At 36.7% G+C, this 21379-nt stretch overlaps 1 protein-coding gene across 3 annotated transcripts in view; it reads right to left on the reverse strand.

The window, feature by feature from the left end:
- The window catches only part of LOC137391922 (zinc metalloproteinase-disintegrin-like VLAIP-B), a 30143-nt gene extending 8764 nt beyond the window's left edge, over positions 1–21379 (reverse strand). Inside the window, exons 1-7 of one of the 3 annotated variants that reach the window (XM_068078483.1) lie at positions 21285–21321; positions 20199–20295; positions 18423–19858; positions 17224–17376; positions 16012–16107; positions 11140–11421; positions 335–568 (exon numbers count right to left, since the gene is read on the reverse strand). In XM_068078483.1, the coding sequence (XP_067934584.1) occupies positions 335–568; positions 11140–11421; positions 16012–16107; positions 17224–17376; positions 18423–19752 (2095 nt within the window). In that variant the 5' untranslated portion in view covers positions 19753–19858; positions 20199–20295; positions 21285–21321. Of the gene's footprint in view, positions 1–334; positions 569–11139; positions 11422–16011; positions 16108–17223; positions 17377–18422; positions 19859–20198; positions 20296–21209; positions 21249–21284 lie in introns of those variants that run through there. The other 2 variants (XM_068078482.1, XM_068078484.1) reach the window with 2 other exon arrangements.

Here is a 21379-nt window from a genome sequence, read left to right on the forward strand (position 1 = left end):
GATGATTTTGGTTAACTTAGACATAATGTTGATGTGAATATTAGAAGAAAAACTAAATGACTTGGAAAACAATTCATAAATGGGCAAAAGTTTACTCAATATAAATGTAGGCATAGTTTACACTTATGCATTTCAGCTCATTCTTTGAGCTGTCCATGCAACAATGATACTACTAGTTGCGTGGGTAGGTAGACCAACTTACTGTTAAAATATAGTTACATGTTTGAGCAATGGGAAAGATTTTAAACCATTGCTGTACAGTAGCATCATATGCTGAGGGTAAGTGTCAAACTTACGGTTTTTGTTCTACCAAGAGACTTCTTGAAGGACTTACCAACGTCAAAAGATGAAATGATGCAGATGGAGCCATCGTGGATCGTCTGAGGAAAAATGACGAGAGGATAGTTAATGATACGAGTCTCAAGATTGTTTTCATCATCAAAGACGCAGTGGAGCAAACCACATTTCCTATCCTGCTCAGTCTCGCAGGCTAGAAAATCTCGCTCTAAAGGCCTCTCACCATCCCGAACATCAGAGGCAGCCCAACCACAGTTACCATAATATCTTTCTAAAAAACGTGTTAAAAAATTAAAGGGTGAGAGAGCACCAAGTCAATAACAACAATGGGCAAGACAAGATAATTACCAAGAAAACTCGAAAAAGGAAACCAACAAAAAATTAAAAAGCTACTAAGAGAATTACCAAAACGATGAGACGACCATCGAAGGCAAGAAACCCAACAGCAAGACCAGAGAAACAACAAGGCAAGATACCACCGATCAAAAAAGAGGCGCGCATAGCCTACAAGGCAAGATACTGTCAATCAAGAGAGAGGACCACCAACAAGGCAAGATACTTCCAATCAAGAGAGAGGACCACCAACAAGGCAAGATTCTGTCAATCAAGAGCGAGGACTACCAACAAGGCAAGATACTGCCAATAAAGAAAGAGGACCACCTACAAGGCAAGATACAGTCAATCAAGAGAGAGGACCACCAACAAGGCAAGATACTGTCAATTAAGAGAGGACCACCAACAACACAATATACTGTTAATCAAGAAAGAGGACCACCAACAAGGCAAGATAATGCCAATCAAAAGAGAGAGAGAGAGAGCGAGGACCACCAACAAGGCAAGATACTGCCAATAAAAAGAGAGGACCACCTACAAGGCAAGATACTGTCAATCAAGAGAGAGGACTACCAACAAGGCAAGATACTGTCAATCAAGAAAGAGGACCACCAACAAGGCAGGATACCGCCAATCAAGAGAGAGGACCACCACCAAGACAATACACTGTTAATAAAGAAAGAGCCAACAAGGCAAGATAATGCCGATCAAGAGAGAGGACCACCTACAAGGCAAGATACTGTCAATCAAGAGAGAGGACCACCAACAAAACAGTATGCTGGTAATCAAGAGAGAGGACCACCAACAAGGCAAGATACTGTCAATCAAGAGAGAGGACCACCAACAAGACAATATACTGTTAATCAAAAGAGAGGACCACTAACAAGGTAAGATACTGCCAATCAAGTGAGAGGAACACCAACAAGGCAAGATACTTCCAATCAAAAGATAGAGGACCACCAACAAGGCAAGATGCTGTCAATCAAGAGAGAGGACTACCAACAAGGCAAGATACTGTCAATCAAGAGAGAGGACCACCAACAAGGCAGAATACCGCCAATAAAAAGGGAGGACCACCACCAAGACAATACATTGTTAATAAAGAAAAAGAACCCCCAACAAGGCAAGATACTGTCAATCAAGAGAGAGGACCACCAACAAGGTAAGATACTGTCAATCAAGAGAGAAAAGTACCAACAAGGTAATATACTGTCAATCAAGAGAGAGGACCACCAACAAGGTAAGATACTGACAATCGAGAGAGAGGACCACCAACAAGGCAAGATACTGTCAATCAAGAGAGGACCACCAACAAGACAATATACTGTTAATCGAGAGAGAGGACCACCAACAAGACAAGATACTGTCAATCAAGAAAGAGGACCACCAACAAGGCAAGATACTGTCAATCAAGAGAGAGGACCACTAACAAGGTAAGATACTGTCAATCAAGAGAGAAAAGTACCAACAAGGCAATATACTGTCAATCAACAGAGAGGACCACCAACAAGGTAAGATACTGTCAATCAAGAGAGAAAAGTACCAACAAGGTAAGATACTGTCAATCAAGAGAGAGGACCACCAACAAGGTAAGATACTGTCAATCAAGAGAGAAAAGTACCAACAAGGTAATATACTGTCAATCAAGAGAGAGGACCACTAACAAGGTAAGATACTGTTAATCAAGAGAGAGGACCACTAACAAGGTAAGATACTGTCAATCAACAGAGAAGACCACTAACAAGGCAAGATACTGTCAATCAAAAGAGAGGACCACTAACAAGGTAAGATACTGTCAATCAAGAGAGAAAAGTACCAACAAGGCAATATACTGTCAATCAAGAGAGGACCACCAACAAGACAATATACTGTTAATCGAGAGAGAGGACCACCAACAAGGTAAGATACTGCCAATCAAGCGAGAGGAACACCAACAAGGCAAGATACTGTCAATCAAGAGAGAGGACCACCAACAAGGTAAGATACTGTCAATCAAGAGAGAAAAGTACCAACAAGGTAATATACTGTCAACCAACAGAGAGGACCACTAACAAGGCAAGATGCTGCCAATCAAGAGAGAGGACCACCAACAAGGTAAGATACTGTCAATCAAGAGAGAAAAGTACCAACAAGGCAATATACTGCCAATCAAGAGAGGACCACCAACAAGGCAAGATGCTGCCAATCAAGAGAGAGGACCACTAACAAGGCAATATACTGTCAATCAACAGAAAGGACCACTAACAAGGTAAGATACTGTCAATCAAGAGAGAAAAGTACCAACAAGGCAATATACTGTCAATCAACAGAGAGGACCACTAACAAGGTAAGATACTGTCAATCAACAGAGAGGACCACTAACAAGGTAAGATACTGTCAATCAAGAGAGAAAAGTACCAACAAGGCAATATACTGTTAATCGAGAGAGAGGACCACCAACAAGGTAAGATACTGCCAATCAAGCGAGAGGAACACCAACAAGGCAAGATACTGTCAATCAAGAGAGAGGACCACCAACAAGACAATATACTGTTAATCGAGAGAGAGGACCACCAACAAGGTAAGATACTGCCAATCAAGCGAGAGGAACACCAACAAGGCAAGATACTGTCAATCAAGAGAGAGGACCACCAACAAGGCAAGATACTGCCAATTAAAGGGAAAGTAAACACAATTTATTGATGAAAGCCAACTTTTACCCTATTTGTTTTGTGTAATTTAAAGCGCTGAGCAAAATATAAATTATTTCTTACAACAGATAAATACTCAGAATAATATTTTAAAAACAAAAAATGCCGGTGCATTCACACATAACTGAGTACAGAGTCTTTTTTAATTGCATATTTTGCAAAAATCGGATGGATAACGCTATTACGAAAATAAGTGTGAAACGGACTCACCACTGGAAACACTGATTCTTAAGCACTCATCCAATCACGAAACACGTAGCGTTTGACTCGAATCGTGATCTGATGTGAGGGACATCGCACATCTCCCGCAATTGTGACAATCCGGAAACAAGTGCACATTTAGAACACGTCTTTGATCGTAGTTGCTAATACACATTGCTAAAATATTTCAACTTAAATTTATTTCTGTCGTTGTTCTATTACGTTCACAATACAATGGCTAATAGACTCGCAGCTAAAACAACCATTCCTTATAGAAGCTACCCAATTGATGACGAAGTTGAAGACGGGCAAAGATATAAATTTATCAGTGGTGAACTATTTGATGAGGGCAAGCGAAAAAAGACGTCAGATTCATCATCGTCATGTTCAACAACGATTAGTATAGCAACGACCATGAGCACTACTATTACTACCACTGCTTCATCTACGATTGCTTTGCCTACAACTACCTCCACTTACGTCTTACCAACTCCAGATAAATTTTGCAAGTGTGGCAATTGTTCTGACTTGCCGACAGCTATTGAAAAAGTATGTTGCTACCTGAAAATTTGGCTAATACAAACTTTCAGAATGATCAGTATATTCCCGGTATAAATAGCTGCATCCTGCAGTCTAATTTACTAATACATCAGATATTGGGGAAAGTTGCCATAAAACTCTCATGGTTCAAGCATCAAAGGTATCTTGGCTTCAGAGGGGATGCTCTTCTGTTTACTAACATGACTAATTTAAACTAGAGACACCATGCTTATAGAAACTATATAGATTTCGTCTATGGGTACCTTGGAAGAAGAAACCGGAAAGTTATTCCTTCATGCGTTGTTGCCTACATATGCACAATGTGGCCTGATCCAAATGGGAGTTATGTAGGCTTCAAAAATGTGGAATCGGAAAATGAAGATCAGAATGACGCAGATGAACTGGAGCTTTTTATGATGGATGAAGGAAATTAATGTAAGTTCAGTTGTGAGTTGAGCAAAATATGTTTTTTATAAATCTTTTAACTGAATCTGACAGCAACCTTACTTAGCTGATCTTCATGACTTGTATAGTGAATAAGTGAATAATGTATGGTTTGAGAAATAATTATATTTCAATCATTTGACTTGCGCCATGACATAAAAACACCACATTTAACAGCTTACATTACATAAATCTAAATCGTGTTATACAAATAACTGCATAATATTTATAATTTGAATAGCCTGTTATATTAATTTTATCAGAAAATATCTTACATAAAACTAATCACATAATAATTTTATAATAATTAAAATTTAAAGCCAGCTATCAATTGTGTTATTACAATCTCTGCATGAATTTATCTTTAATGTTGTACAAGCTGTAAAAGTTGTATCCTTGCTGAAGTGTAGTATCATCCATGTATAACTTTATTGCAGATACAGCTTACCAGTCAGAACTTCTCTTCCCACATTCGCGTTGTGATCTATCACTGCTAGTTTAATTCTTGTAAAATATCCTGGGGGATCAAAGTCTATTTGCTTTGGTGCATAACTTAATATGAGGCTGTGGAGGTTTTCTAAAGCACCCGTGTGTTGACCATGGTTCAACAGACGCTATGTGTTTAGCAGTCTCGCATGCCCTGCACTTCCTGGAATTAACCATTTCACCTTTCTTTCCATTTCTCTGTAAACATCAAATTATTCCTTGTTATTTTTCAAGATATTATAAATCTGCAAGGTTTTTGTTTATTCAAATGTCAACCAGCTGCAGAATATTTAATCATTTGTACAATTTTTGTTTACTATTATGCAACAAACGACTATATATTCTTATATCACAAACCAAAGGCATTTTAAGTGATATATAAAGTATTATATTACACATATCCCTGTGCTTTGATATTTCTGAATATATTATTAGATTCAACATACAGCTTTCATGCCAACATTGGGTATAAATAATATATTTTTTCATCACTTACGGATCAATTGGTTCATGAGAGCACTGGATGAACTTGTGTCCTGGAAAGCTCCTGTGAATATTAGCGACATGGTTTGTATACTTGCATGGGATGATTGCTAAATGTATAGAGAAGAAAACAAATGCCAACACAAACAATAACAAACTGAGGCCTAATTTAAATCTGCAATTTATTATTATATAATTAGATTGTAAAAATTAGGCTTTCTTCTGATGAAACAGCGTTACAAAACAACGTAAATACTACAAATATAATCATGTGGGCTAATCGCTTCAAGTGATCTGTAAAGCCTATATTAATAATGGTAGCATGAATATAACAATAATAATGCAATTCAAATTCTATGATAATATTAATCATATATTTTATGAACAATTAAAGCATTTCTGGCAATTCAAACCGAACAGAAAATTTAAATTCCCTTAGTAACTTTTACTCAGTTAACCAAGTTAATTCAAGTGAATCAGGTTAACATCAAACGTAGCTTATGCAACTCAGCCTGAGTCTCATTGTCACCCAGTCATATCAAATCATCTCTTTGTACTAATGTACAGTACTACATATTTTGATTTATTATATTTATTAATTTATATTATAAAATAACTATATTTGTTATTAATATTTAATTAAAATTCTTCATAAATTACTTACGGTTGAGGTTTTCCTGTTTGACGATGCTCTCTTGCTGTATGGTACAACACCAATAGGGAATGGAACCTCTCCCTCTTTCACTCTTAATCTTGTCGTTGTTCCAAATTGCTCTGAATAAAGCTGGCTCTCATGGATGTGCCTAACACACGCGATCATACTATCAGGTAGTCTGCGAAAAGTTAAGTCGGCACGCTTTGCCTTAGACAGCCATAGTTTTGCTAAATTTGGCGACTGAGAGACAGGAACTCTAAACAAGGTTATGCTACGACTTCTAGTGTAAGATTCACAACTAGCAAAGCGACATCTACCCATCGTAATTAACTGACTGTGGTTAAAAGAAAATAAAATGCGTTGAATTACTAACGGATAAGTAAAGAAAGCGTTACTAGAAACGGCTTTATTACGAATCAGCGATGGTCTGACGTAAATGCACCAAAATATATTTTCAACTTTGAACTTGCTAAACTAGTAGAAATATCTGCTAAAATTTTGTTTTCTCATTCAATTAACATTGTATGATGCATTACCAATCATATAAAACAATGTTAAAATTATGTGTTTACGTTCACTTTAAAAGAGAGAACCCCCCCAACAAGACAAGATGCGGCCAATCAAGAGAGAGGACCACCAACAAGGCAAGATACTGCCAATCAAGAGAGATGACCACCAAGTGAGAGAATCAACCAGTAAAGATCCGCCAGCAAGCTAAAATAAGACCAGTGAGGCCGTAGCAGCTACAGCTGTCATTGCTGACATACAACCTACAGACAGCTAGATGATAGGGAGTGCTAATGAAGTGTAATTGGAGGACTGCTGGAGCAATTGCATTAGCAGAACAACTAGTGGAATGAATAGCAGACAGTAGCACTACAGCCCATGTTGTAATGAGTGACTAAGTGGGGGTCTGGTAAAGGAAATAAAATTACCTTTTAACAAGAAAATCAATAGTTACTCATGACAGATCAACACCTATGCTTATATAAAACATGATTGCAAGTATGTAATATAGCATATAGCAAGTGATCTGTAGAAAAGTGTCTACAAAATTGTACTAATAATGACTCGGTTACATCAATAACAATTAATTCTTTCGATGTTTACATTCGTATCGAAGTCCGTTTTCCTACTCCAAAGCTCTTCTACTTTTTCCATTAAAACTGAAAACAACACCATAAAAATTATTAATAATTGCATCAAGCTAATGACAGTTTCTTGTTCAACGCAGTCTTGGTACTTCGACAAACATTAAAAACGATTTAGCTAATCGATGGAATCTGTACTACTATTTTAAAACTATAAACTTGTGCTTGGTGATCATGCGGTCTAAAAGTTTCTCAGCATTTGCACCGAAATGCAGATTTATAGCATATTAATTGATAGCATCAATGTGGTTATCTAACTCGGCTTACAATGGATCGACACTCATAACTCCCCTTCTATTGACACTCATAACTCCCCTTCTATTGCCACTCATAACTCCCCTTCTATTGACACTCATAACTCCCCTTCTATTGACACTCATAACTCCCCTTCTATTGACACTCATAACTCCCCTTCTATTGACACTCATAACTCCCCTTCTATTGCCACTCATAACTCCCCTTCTATTGCCACTCAGAACTCCCCTTCTATTGACACTCATAACTCCCCTTCTATTGACACTCATAACTCCCCTTCTATTGCCACTCATAACTCCCCTTCTATTGCCACTCATAACTCCCCTTCTATTGACACTCATAACTCCCCTTCTATTGACACTCATAACTCCCCTTCTATTGCCACTCATAACTCCCCTTCTATTGACACTCATAACTCCCCTTCTATTGACACTCATAACTCCCCTTCTATTGACACTCATAACTCCCCTTCTATTGACACTCATAACTCCTCTTCTATTGACACTCATAACTCCCCTTCTATTGACACTCATAACTCCCCTTCTATTGACACTCATAACTCCCCTTCTATTGACACTCATAACTCCCCTTCTATTGACACTCATAACTCCCCTTCTATTGACACTCATAACTCCCCTTCTATTGCGCATAGAAATCCAGTTTTGGCTGCAAACTGGAAACAACCTATCAATGAGCTTTTATGCAACATTATCAAATATAATTATGAGAAAAAGTATGCCTTCAAATTTAGAATGACATAAAAAATTAAAAGCTAGAGCAAATTGCAACGCAGGGCACAAGCTGTACTAGTGTTGCATGTTAATTGAAAGCAATAGATATTAACTGGTAGAGATATTTCCCAGTTTCTCAATGTATATTTATTTAGAGATCTACGACGAGTTGGCGGTATGTTGCACCTACTATAAAATATGAATAGGATATGCATCCATATGAAAGCCAGTGAGTATTTGATTGACACCCATTGTTAAGTTGTCTAGTGATGCACTTTAACCTCTCGTTGCATCTATGCACCATAGAAACAACTCATTGTCTGGCTATACATGCTCTAGCTATACTATGTACAATCAGTATAATCCCTCGACCAAACACGAGCGAAGCGATTGTTTGGGAGATTTATGATAAATGCATATGCGCACACAACTCCCAAAAAATTATCTGTCAATGGCCGTTACCAAACCCTTGTACCGAAATCCCATCAACAAAGTTAACCATTTTTGTGTAGAGTTGTTCAAGTATAATATTGATACAAAACACATATAAACATAATTAAATATGTTACCAAGTCTTTGTCAAGAATTGTAGAAAGATTGTAAAAATAATTATTCGATTTAATAAGATTATTATGAGATTTAGTTATAATAATGATATACAGCCCCCACAAGGATAGGCGACGGGCATCATGTAGGCAAGATCGACTTACTTTACTGTTTACTTCATGATCGAGCTCTGTTGGGATGAACCCGAACACGACACCTGAACAAACAAATATGTTGAATAAAGCCCCTTGTAAATTTACAAATATTATGAACACTAGTGGTTATTTTACTGATCTGTTGGTTTCATTTTGTTGTCAAATCAATATAGTTGCCAAATATTGTCACCGTTATGATCAGCCTGTTGCCATTCACAAGCATTCACGATATTAGTAGTCGCAATCGTAAAATAACCCAAATTCGGTTTTATATTTAGATTTTGAGTATGAAAACTACACTCCACAGCTATGCCTGTTGGTCCATCTTATTGGCCAAGTAAAACAATGTGACAACGATGAAAGACTTCGTCATTTTATATTAGGTGTGGCAAAATATTAATCAAAAACTAGGAGAAAAAATGCCATTGTTTGGGTGATTTTGGGTAAATTATATTCAACTTTAAGCATATCCTACGACACCTACCTACTTCAAAATTAGTAAAAGTAGATAAATTGAAATGTTTTATTTTTCATAGATCCATTTTTTAAATTAGGTGTTACCCCTACATTGTAGAAATTCAAGGTTTGCTATTGTGAACCGCGGGGCTTACTGACTGGATAAGCTAATGACACGATGACAGCGCGTCATGTTTTTCAAAACCTCACACGGCAACGCGACCGCCCCGCGAGAACTGTGTTAGCTCCGAAACCCAGGCTAGCACAATCCCAACAGAGAACGATCATTAAATCTCGCCCATATGATAGCCGTCGTCTATCCTTGGGGGGCTGTATATCATTGGTTATAAGAATAATCATTCGAATTTACAAGATCGAAGTATATAGTGACCGATGGTGTGCAATATGTTACTGTTATTATTTTTCTAAAGATTTTGTTGATGGTACTGCGGCTGTTCCTAATATCGCGGTACTGCCAAGCCGTTTTTAATATCTACAAAATTAAGTAATAGGCCTACATTTCCTCATAAAAATACATCTATTTCTATGGCAACCAGCTAAAATCTGTTTAGATTTTTAAATTCAGCATAATTTTTTAGATATAAATAAAGAAATCTAAATAAATATCGCAACTTATTGATATTGGTTGCTATGACCAATGATATACAGCCTCCAGCCTGTGTATATTACACAGCAGCTTGCCATTTTACTTCTAATATTGCATTTCTCCTATTGCAGGGGAGAGATATAAACATATAATCTTTTCCTTCCATTATTGCTGTTTGTTGTACATAATAACACCCACACCCAGTACATTACAGCTACCATTGCAGCTACCATTGCAGTTCTGCTATTGGACTGCAGTGCAATTTGACTGCTAATATTGCATTTCTCAACCGGCAGTACCCTTTCTTTTTCCATTATCACTTTGGTCGTGGGCTGTATGACAAGGGAATTTTTAGTGGTAAATAATGTTAAGTGATTTTATTACTAGTTTCATGCTAAAACTTTGTTTTTTCCAAGCAAGTATGTTTTCAGTTTTTATTTTTGTGTACTTGATATTGTGTGCTTTAAAATAGACTTGGTATTATCTACATGATTCAGCTAAAGGTCACAGATACACAATTGACATCATCACAAAACACTCACTAGACAATTAACCTACTCGCAGGCTATTAGACCCTATTTAGAAATTACCCATAACTCTCTTCAAGTTAATACAATATTTTAGAAAGAGATACAGCAGCGGCTTATAGATAGCTCTTATGGATAGCGTAATGTTAGTTAACAGAAGTTCTTAGTTTTGCTAAGGATTGATGAACAGGCCCGCGATGTTACGCAGGATTCCTAAAAGACTAACATAGTATGAATCTATGACTTGCAGTCTGTCACCTCTAAACAGATGTGTAAGGTTAAATATAGTTAGAGGAAGTTAAAACAAGTACAGGAAGTACAGTACACTGTAAAATATTTGATCACTCGCCACAAGTTGACAGCCACAGCTGCATCAGTAAGTTGTAATGAGTAATAAATGAAAAAGTTGGTTCTGTGGTCAGCCAGTGCCGATGGAAACCTAGTTACCAAATAAATTAGAAGGGTAACAGTGTACATGCGCTGCTAATGAATACGCCAGAGAATTATTATGAGCCAACTCAATGTCCACAGCATTCTGGTTAGCCAATCTGCAATAATTGAGGGAGACATGAAGTAACTTACTATCTTTGTTTAGCTGGTTGTAGCAGCTATCATTTGCTGACCGAGCGCTGTCATGGCCCCAGATGAAGTGGCACTGCGAGTTGTGGCTGTTACACTTGCCGTCATAGCAGTAGGCATTCCCTCTGTTGTAACAGGAAGTACCGTCCAACTTGTAAGTATCGTCTGGGCACCACTCAGAGCTGCCATCACAAAATTCTTCCAAGTCACACTCGCTATCTCGGGAAGGGCGACACAAAGTGGATTGGAGCAGGATAGAGCAAGTGTCTAGGTTACAACAAGCACCTGCAAGCAATAGCACCAATACAGGCTAGATAATAATTACTAGACTCTGGAGGAGAAATAAGAGGCCTTACAAAACACTGGTACTAGCGTCACCCTTGTGATGACTGTGTTGCCCTGTAGACTAGGGAGATCAAAGGATATTAGAGAGATCAATGTATACTAAAGAGATCAATGCACACTAGAGAGATCAATGTACATTAGAGATCAAACAAATGTAATCTTCTGCTTTTGACATTTACGGAAATCAATTGCTGGAGGCTTGTAATAAAAATTGTATATTTTTTAGTATTCGCTATAAACAATTACATTTTTAAACTAACCTTTATTCAGAATGACATATCATTTTAGAGCGCCGGAGTTTTTCATTATTTTAATCTATTTTTATTACTGACATCAACCAGCTAGTTGCTAGGAAACTTTGATATTAATAGAATGTGTGCTACCATTTATGTCTTAGTGATAACACCGACAGTGGTTTACTAAATGAGGGACACTGAAAACTCGCGATTTAGCGGAGCCGCCATAGTCGAAAAAGTGAAGTAGGAGGGATTAAGCTGTGGTCACACGATGGCCGAACCGACATAGGTTTGGTTTGAATCAGAGGTTGTTTCGGTTCGGCTAAGCCACATGTCACACAGCATCCGAAGTCACTCCACTTCCTAGCTACAATATGCCTGGAGACAGGACACTGTTTCATTGGTAGTTTTTATGTATTTGAGCTAAATATTTCTATTGTGAACAAAAACTTTGAGGAACAATTATTAATTATAAGTACGCAGCAGATTTATCACAAGATCGTTCAGCTGCTCAAAACAAATCATTTTATATAAAGATTTTGCCAACCCTTCCTATCAACAAAATTATATTTTTGTTAACATATGTATGTTTTTCTATGCTGAATACATAACAAACAAAAACAGTCTTTATCATAGTACTGTGGTTTTACATAAATAAATCAGTCAACGATTCTTCATCAGGATGAGTATGACATATTACTTCTACATATCTACTTCTACATATCTACTTCTATTCTACACGCAAGAAAATCACACCCATTCTCTTACATTTATGCAACACAGTCACAAGCTACATTGTGCCTGTGTAAAGCCCGGCAAAATCCTTTTACAATATATCATCATATGGCAATGGATGACATCTTTTAATTATTTTACTTATTTACCAACGAATTCCATATAATTTTGTGCTCTCATTACATTCGAAATGAAGGACCAAATATTGTAAATGACGCCATATTTTTTTATGTAGTCCGGGTGAGCCTTGTCGTAAATTGCTTCATGTTGTTTAATTAACGAAATAAAAAGATCGTCTCATTTCTTTTTCAACTTTGCTCACACACACATACGTAAAGAAAAATGTGATGCCTGCTCGCTAGAATTTTAACCAGCCAATAAGAACAGGGGTTCGGCCACAGAATTTCGAGCAGGACCGAAATGGTTCGTTTTGGCCAAAAATGTCTTCGGCCAAACAGTTTACAACTGACACCGACGTCGTTTTGCGTCGTTTAGTTCGTTTCGGCTCTCGTGTGGCCACCCCTTTACTGTACACTATCAGGCAGTCCATGAAAGCCTGCTCTACCAGAGCACTTGAAGTGGCTTTAGGTGACATGCATCACCAATGATACTCAAGGGAAAAACTATTAAAGCAATGAATGCAAACTAGTGAGTCGCTATGAACTATCAACTGCATGAACAAGCATGCGGTGATGTGGTCAATGTATTGGTTAGTTGCCTCTGAATTGCTCAATCATTACGCATAAAATGAAGCAAACAACAGTAACCCAGTGCATCATCACTAAATAATGTTGTCATCAAATTGTATTTATATTATTGTCTGGTATGCAAGTCAAACAACAACTACATGAATGTATGTATATTTGTCTGATAAGTTCCTATCTAGTTTTAATGGCTTCATTTTTCAAATCAGCTTTGTATACCCAAATAAAAAATCTAGAAAGAAATCAAGCTCTCTGTTACATAAAGCAGACACTTTATCCACCAGTGAGAGGCTCATAACCACCCCTGTAAGTCTCATAACTACCTCTGTAGGTCTCATAACCACCCCTGTAAGTCTCATAACCACCCCTGTAAGTCTCATAACCACCTCTGTAGGTCTCATAACCACCTCTGTAGGTCTCATAACCACCTCTGTAGGTCTCATAACTACCTCTGTAAGTCTCATAACTACCTCTGTAAGTCTCATAACTACCTCTGTAGGTCTCATAACGACCTCTGTAAGTCTTATAACTACCTCTGTAAGTCTCATAACTACCTCTGTAAGTCTCATAACTACCTCTGTAAGTCTCATAACTACCTCTGTAAGTCTCATAACTACCTCTGTAAGTCTCATAACTACCTCTGTAAGTCTCATAACTACCTCTGTAAGTCTCATGACTACCTCTGTAAGTCTCATAACTACCTCTGTAAGTCTCATAACTACCTCTGTAGGTCTCATAACGACCTCTGTAAGTCTCATAACTACCTCTGTAAGTCTCATAACTACCTCTGTAAGTCTCATAACTACCACCATTTGACCTCATTGAATTTCACAGCAATGTATTTTACTGCATTTTATTTCACCGCATTGCATGTTACCGCATTACATTCGACTGCATTGCGTTTTCTGCATTGCATTTTATTGCATCTGTATTTCAATGCATGCATTTTACAACATTGCAGTGCAGTAGACTTTTAACTGGACAAATAGCCGGCTACATGACTATTACGACTGGCTTATACACTAGCCGAACCGATTATACGCCAGATCTCGTGAGAAGTAAACATGAACAAGGTTATGTCAGTAAAATTTACACCATTTATGCAACATATCCATCAAATATGTTTAATTGTTCTGGTCAACCTTACTAGAATAGTTTTTATAAGAAAAAGCTATAAACAAGTTTATAGTACACAATAATGCCTGGTTGTTCGATATAGCCAACAAGATGTTTTAATTACATATTTACAAAACAGGTAGGTCTATGCCATATTGCTATAACGAAGCTAGCGATGTTTTACACATTAAATCTTGCGATGAAATACAATTCTATTGTAATACTTTAAATGTTCATCGTGGCTATGCAGCTATTCATTATTATGACCAGAAAGTACATGGATAAATATGTTTTTATAAGTTCTACATACATTAATAGTACAACAAAATGAAATTTACTTATACATGTATTTACCTCCACATGTAAAGGTAAAAGAAAGCAGATGCGCCATAAAACTACATGACTAATCGCAATAGAATGACCAATCAATGGCAACAAGCATCTTCCCTAGTAAATGACTGGCTACGGAAGACAACTTCATGTTTTGTTTAGGCTAATAGATTAAAAGGTTGTAATCACGAAACTATTTACTTTTCTCACACCTGTTAACACTTATGACTTCTTTCACACCTGTTAACACTTGACTTCTCTCAGACCCGTTAACACTTATGACTTCTCTCACACCTGTTAACATTTATGACTTCTATCACACATGTTAACATTTATGACTTCTGTCACACCTGGTACCATTTATGACTTCTCTCAACTATTAACATTTATGACTTCTCTCACACGTTAACACTAATGACTTTTCTCACACCTGTTAATACTTACCACTTCTCTCACATCTGTTAACATTGATCACTTCTGTCACACCTGTTAGAATTTATGACTTATGTCAAACCTGTTAACACTTACGACTTATCTCACACCTGTTAACACTTATGACTTCTCTCACACATGTTAACATTTATGACTTATGTCAAACCTGTTAACACTTACGACTTATCTCACACCTGTTAACACTTTTGACTTCTGTCACACATGTTAACATTTATGACTTCTCTCATATATTAACATTAACAACTTCTGTCGCATGTGTTAACATAGTTGAAAATGTGGAAGATGGTTGGATTATATTTAAACTGCAACGAAGACCAAGAAGAAAAGAAACTGGAGCTAAAACCAATAAAATGACTTTAAGAAGTATTGATGTTCAAAATCTAAACTCTGGTAGTCTTCTCAAGAATGTCAGATTTATTTTTAGTTTATTGCTTATAAGTTATTATTTAATTTATTTTAGTTTACTATTCTGCCAGAAGGCAAGAACTAGTTCCATGACAGTTATATTCCTGTAAACCGTTTTTACTTTTTTACAAAGTCCATGGCATACTATACTTACTTTATGTAAAAATATAACAACTACCCATTCACAAATTTTGTAATGTGTATAATGTAAAATTGTAATGTATGTGTTCCCAGAAGCATTGATGTTTGTTCTAGGAAAATTAGACATATTGTCTTGTTGACAGTGATTCAGACCAATAACAGTGCCAGTGGCCATATTAAATAAGGTGATTAGAGAAGGAAATGCAATCAAGCTTGATTTATTCTACCACCCACATTGGTATTCAAATAATGCTGTGTCATTTTATGAGCAAATTACAGAGAATATAATGATTTCAATTCTGTTTGACAGGGTGACATGGGAAAACTGAAAAAGATGAATAATGAGAGAGAGAAAAAGAGCAAAGGAATGCCACTCAATAAAATGAAGGGCTAATTGCATAGCTACATACCAGTTGCGCAGGTAGCATTAGGGAAGAGCATGCAAGTCGAGGCATTGCAGCACTTGCTGTTGCAGTCAGCTGGCTGTCCACAATCACATTCTTCTCCTACATAGACAGGTACCTGGCTAGATATAACCATATACAAAATGGTCTACCAAGGCATATATGAAATCGCCTGCCTAGACATACATATAACCTGCATAGAAATAGACATATATACAATAGCCTGCCTGGACATACACATACACACATGAATTCACTCGAATAAACACAAGAGTAAGTAGATGATGTAATTGACATAGTTCATAGAAACATTGATTTACCCAGATTTATAACATCATTATCACATAGTATGGCAGTCAAACCTCTAGGGACAGCAAAAGTCGATATATAACACGATACACAGCTTGTACTTGTATATACCTCTATAGAGACAGCAATCTCAATAATACTTCACAAGTCATCAATTAGCCACTGTCCATGACCAAAATTTGATCCATTGTCTAAAGCATTGATTTTGTAAGACATAGAACTGTGATAGCTGTCAGTTGATCTACGAAATCTCCCAAAATAAAATTTATAAAAACTTCATGTATAACATCTAATTCTACCCACTGACGAGTGTTAAAATAACAACTCCAGAACTCATACAAGAGAAGTCTCAAAGTCAGTAGCATGAATGTGTCAATTTTCAATGGCCGAATTCCTTGTTCAACGTTTTCTAAACCGAGTTCACCTTTGAAAATTGTATCTCTAAAATGTGTAAAAATTGTGTCAGTTCAACTTGTGTCAGTCAAAATGGCTTATTGAAAAACATGTGAAGAGTGCACATATAAAAGGAAAAAAAGGTTATGGGCACGTGTACCTTCTAATATTGCAAGTTGGAAGATACATGTTTTGATATAATTGAATGAAAAATGAAGACATGCATGTAAATTGAATATTAATACATACGAGCTGCCCTTCGTCAAGACAGCAGGTTTCAAACAGTTGACACAGATTCTATTTGTTAGAATTTTTGGTGACTCATAGCAAAAAACTCTAGGATCACTGCACAAGTTGTCTTGGTTCACTGACATTGACTGGAGTCAATCACGAGGTTCACTCGCTCCAATAGTTACGAGCTATTTACATGCTCAACAATCCACATCAATGTTAATGACTGAATCAATCAATAACATTTCTGATCATGTTTTTATGATACTTTTACCATCATATTACCTTCTTCCACAAAGAAGTTGCCACAGATAGGAGAATTTCCTAATTTCCATGCTTTTTCTGGTTCATTCGTTAAACACGCTCCAAGGTTTAGCTCCAAGTCTTTCGCCAGCTTGTCTTTTGTGCATTCTGACCATTTCGTAGCGAGCTTGTATGCTAAAGCCCGAAAAAGATGAATCTTTTTGTATAGAGCAATACCGAAGCAGCGATTTCAACTTACATAACTCAGACAGGCTAGCCAGTTTCTATGTTAGAGAACCATAAGTGAACTTCAATCAGAGTCTTTTAAAAATTAGCATGAAACGCAAATTTCATAAACAGTAAGCCCTAATAACTTGAGGTTTTACTACAGAAGTTGTTTGGTGAAACCTGATTGGTCATGTCCCATCTGCCAGCTATTTAACTTATATACACATTCTGAGAATAATATTCTGTACACAATGATAATGCACTTCCTATTCATTTCTCCGCATGACTTTGAATGAATACCAGAAAAGAACTATATTTACCTATAACCTTTCCAGTAATGTATGGTGGTAAAAAAAACTGAGCAGAACCGAACTGTGGAAGTTCCAAACATATCTAGTCTATCAGATATACTCTATGGTTAGTATGTATTACATCAGCTCTGCGTACAAAATTTCATCAAGTTAAACCATTAGTGCTTTTCGAGGTAAATTGTTACACTTGTTTTTATTTTTAATCTGAATAGCGAAGTTGTCCACATCGTGGAAAAGAATTCTACAAGTCGTTTCCATGAGCTGGATAACTTTAGGAATTATCTCATCCGCAAAGATCTACACTGACACTCAAATAGTTTAACTAGATGAAAAGTCAACAATAGAAAGTGGCCAACACAGTAAATCAACTTTAATACTGAGTTGAAAGTTAGATAGCCACAGCACCCTCAACATCCTGACAAGCTGCTCTGTGTGTATTCAGCACTACTGGCTGATATAACGCGATTGAAGTGGTCTTCTATGAGCAATAAAATAATGGAATTAAAGAGTGTATTAACAACGAAGCAAAAAGCAGGTATGCAGCTGCTTCGCTAATGAGAGCCTACCCTTCCGCAATGGTCATTATTTTACAACAAACTGAAGCATTGTAAGGACAGCTCCACACTAGTTTAAACTAGCTTGTTCAACTAAAACCACATGTGGATTTTCCAAGCAATTGTGACTAGCCAAAGGACAGCTTACTATTTGAGTAGGAGTACATGAGACAGGGATGGAAGTCTGGATCTCCAGGATAGTCACACTCGCATTTCTTGCCGTTAATAATTTCCTCGTTATTGCTATGACCCATATTCAAATTATGGCCAAGTTCATGAGCCATGGTAGATGCAGCCCGAGTATAGATGTTAGCATACTCATCATAAGTAACACCACCACTATCTGTATGCATACAAATTGTTCCACTAGAACCCTTTCCAATCGTACTCCCTGTAAAATTAAGGGCTGAAAAAAGCTGACCGCTGTCATTTGGTGTCTCTCGGCTAATTATATAATGCCTATATTTGTTGAACTCTCCAAGCATCCAGTCTGGATCATACTCTCCTTCTGTATCATTTGCTGGCTTGTTGTCTATTTTGTCTCCTTCGTTCCAAACTTCTAGCCCCACAAGTACAAGATACATATTTAGCTGTCGATAGAGGGCACTAGCATAGTTAACCATGTTTACTGCTCTCATAATTGTGGCATCCAAAGAGCCTGTCCTGCGAAAAAGTGCATGGTCCATGACAACATATAGTTCAATATATTTGGTGCTAGCTGTCACCCCAGCGGGGAGCCGCAGTTCCCTCCCAAAGCGATTTCGGTGACGCAAGTTGTTGTACATTGGCTTGCTGATATTTGAAACTTCTGTAGCACACTGAGTGTGTCCACTTGTATTCTTAACATCTTGCTCATTCCAGTGATAATAAATCTTCCCATCTGTGACAAAAGTGTCTACAGAATACCCTTTTTTAGGCACTTCGATTACGCCCTTAATACCATTACAAAGGTTGAAGGAAGCCAAAGAGTGAGAAACACTCAACACATTTCCAGTAAAAAAACATCTTGAAAGTGGACGATCTTTGCTATCTTTCTCTATAATAGCTTCTCCAGTTTTACTGAAATATTTTTTTACAAAGCCTTTAGGAATAATATGAGAATTCCTAGTCAGATATACAATAAAGGAATGGTTAGAAGATTTTTTGATGACTAGCTCTAAATGATCAGGATATGTAGAGATGTAACTATGAAATTTGTCTGTGTCTTGTAGAGTATGTAACGAATATTCGCCTATATGTCCATCTTTGTAAACGAGTCTAGCGGATATGTCAACTGTTTCTATTTTTTGTGAAGTATGGACTGACAACTTCTCTGAGATTACGTCTTCCATTGGATAAGGTGATGCACCAGCCAAATTAATAGCTAACGCTAGACTTAATAGCATGTATGACCAACTATTCAATATGAATGAAAACCCCTTGAATGTCTTGAAGACCTTAACAAAATCCTCTAGAATGCATAACTTAGTTTTTGCCATCCGTGCATGTGTCTGTTTATTAGATGTGTGTGTTGATTTTCAAATAGCTTCTTCAACTGCTCCAGCACCAGATCTACTGATGAGAGTTAGTTTCAACAGGTCAATGCTAAAACAATAAACAATAACAGATGTTTCAAAATTCTAATGAAACACTGCATTCCATTTTGAAAACTAATAACATGATTGGAACAAGTGACACTTAGCAGCACTGTGCGGCAAAACGAACAAGTCTGGGCATAATAACTCTACATAGATTAAGTATAAGTTGATGCAGCTCATGCTTTGTAGAATGTAAAATTGCAAGCCACAAATTTTAGGTAAACATCATTATTAAACTCAATACATGAACAAGTGTTTTGTTAAATAAAATAGCTGGAAAAAAACCTTATATTTTATGTTTCAAGAGCGACTGCTATTTAGTTATGTGTCATACTAATTATACATACTAACTAGTTTAAACTTCCTACATCACATTGAGACCTTTTTAGTCAACCAGCAAATCCTTGTTCAGCACAACCAGAAGAAAAAACATTCATAAGTTACCTATAGACGGAACAAACATTTGAAGTTGAATTTTATTGATAACTACAATTTAAAAATCCACACTTTCCGTAGTAGTCCTTAAAACTTCATTTTCTGTGCAGAGCTTTTTAAATTTCATAGTTAGTTAGTTATTCTGCTTTATTGCAGAAAATATTCTAAAATTAAAACATATTCCTACTAAAAAGCCTCTATTTGCAGGCAAAATAATTTAAACAACATGTAAATAGATTTAAATACCAACTCTTGTGACCTTCAGCAGCACCTTAGAGACAGCAAGCTAACCCAAGACATGCCCGCAGAATAGAACAGCACGTTCCCCATAATTATGTGCCTGGTGTCTAGCACCTATCACTTGTTATCCCTCTTTGCACACCCACGCGAGTGCAAAAACTCGATACTATCCTTGAGTTGTGGCAACGTAAATTTGTACCTTCATTATAACATTTATAATTCATTAGTATTCAACTGTTTAGTAAAATCCTGTCAGTCATTTGCTGCATCAACACTCAAGATTTGGGTTTGACCCAGGAAGGTAGTTTCATAACGAAAAATATCTTTTCACTCGCTTTGCCATATTATTTCAGAATCTTAATATAAATATTTGAGTATGAATCAGCTATACTTTTATTGGTGAGCCAAATTACTAATCATTCTGTGTTGTATTTCTTTACAATAAAAAGTAAGCTAAATCTTATTTCTAAAATTTAGGCTTTTAAAATAAATACCTTACGTAAAACGATAATGAACGTAGGGAACAACTTGTACATTGGCTAGCTTTATTCAAAGTTGCAATGTTATCTAGAGTTTTTACACAATTCTATGATGACACTAATGCCCTTTTCTACAATTTAGTTTCTTCAAGAAAATTGGGCTGCATTAAATAAATTGTACACACGCCGATAACTAATACTTACTCGATAGTAATAGTACACTTGTATTCGTAATTCAACCTTTTTAAAGTCATCGTCGACTTATATGACTAAACTTACCAACTGATGATAGGTATTTTAAAGATTCAAAAAGCAGCTTTTGTGCAGCAAAAAATGCTACTTAGTGAAATCGAGACAACTTTCCCGAATAAAAC

This window comes from Watersipora subatra, chromosome 3, assembly GCF_963576615.1.
Source record: "Watersipora subatra chromosome 3, tzWatSuba1.1, whole genome shotgun sequence".
Lineage (NCBI taxonomy): Eukaryota > Metazoa > Bryozoa > Gymnolaemata > Cheilostomatida > Watersiporidae > Watersipora > Watersipora subatra.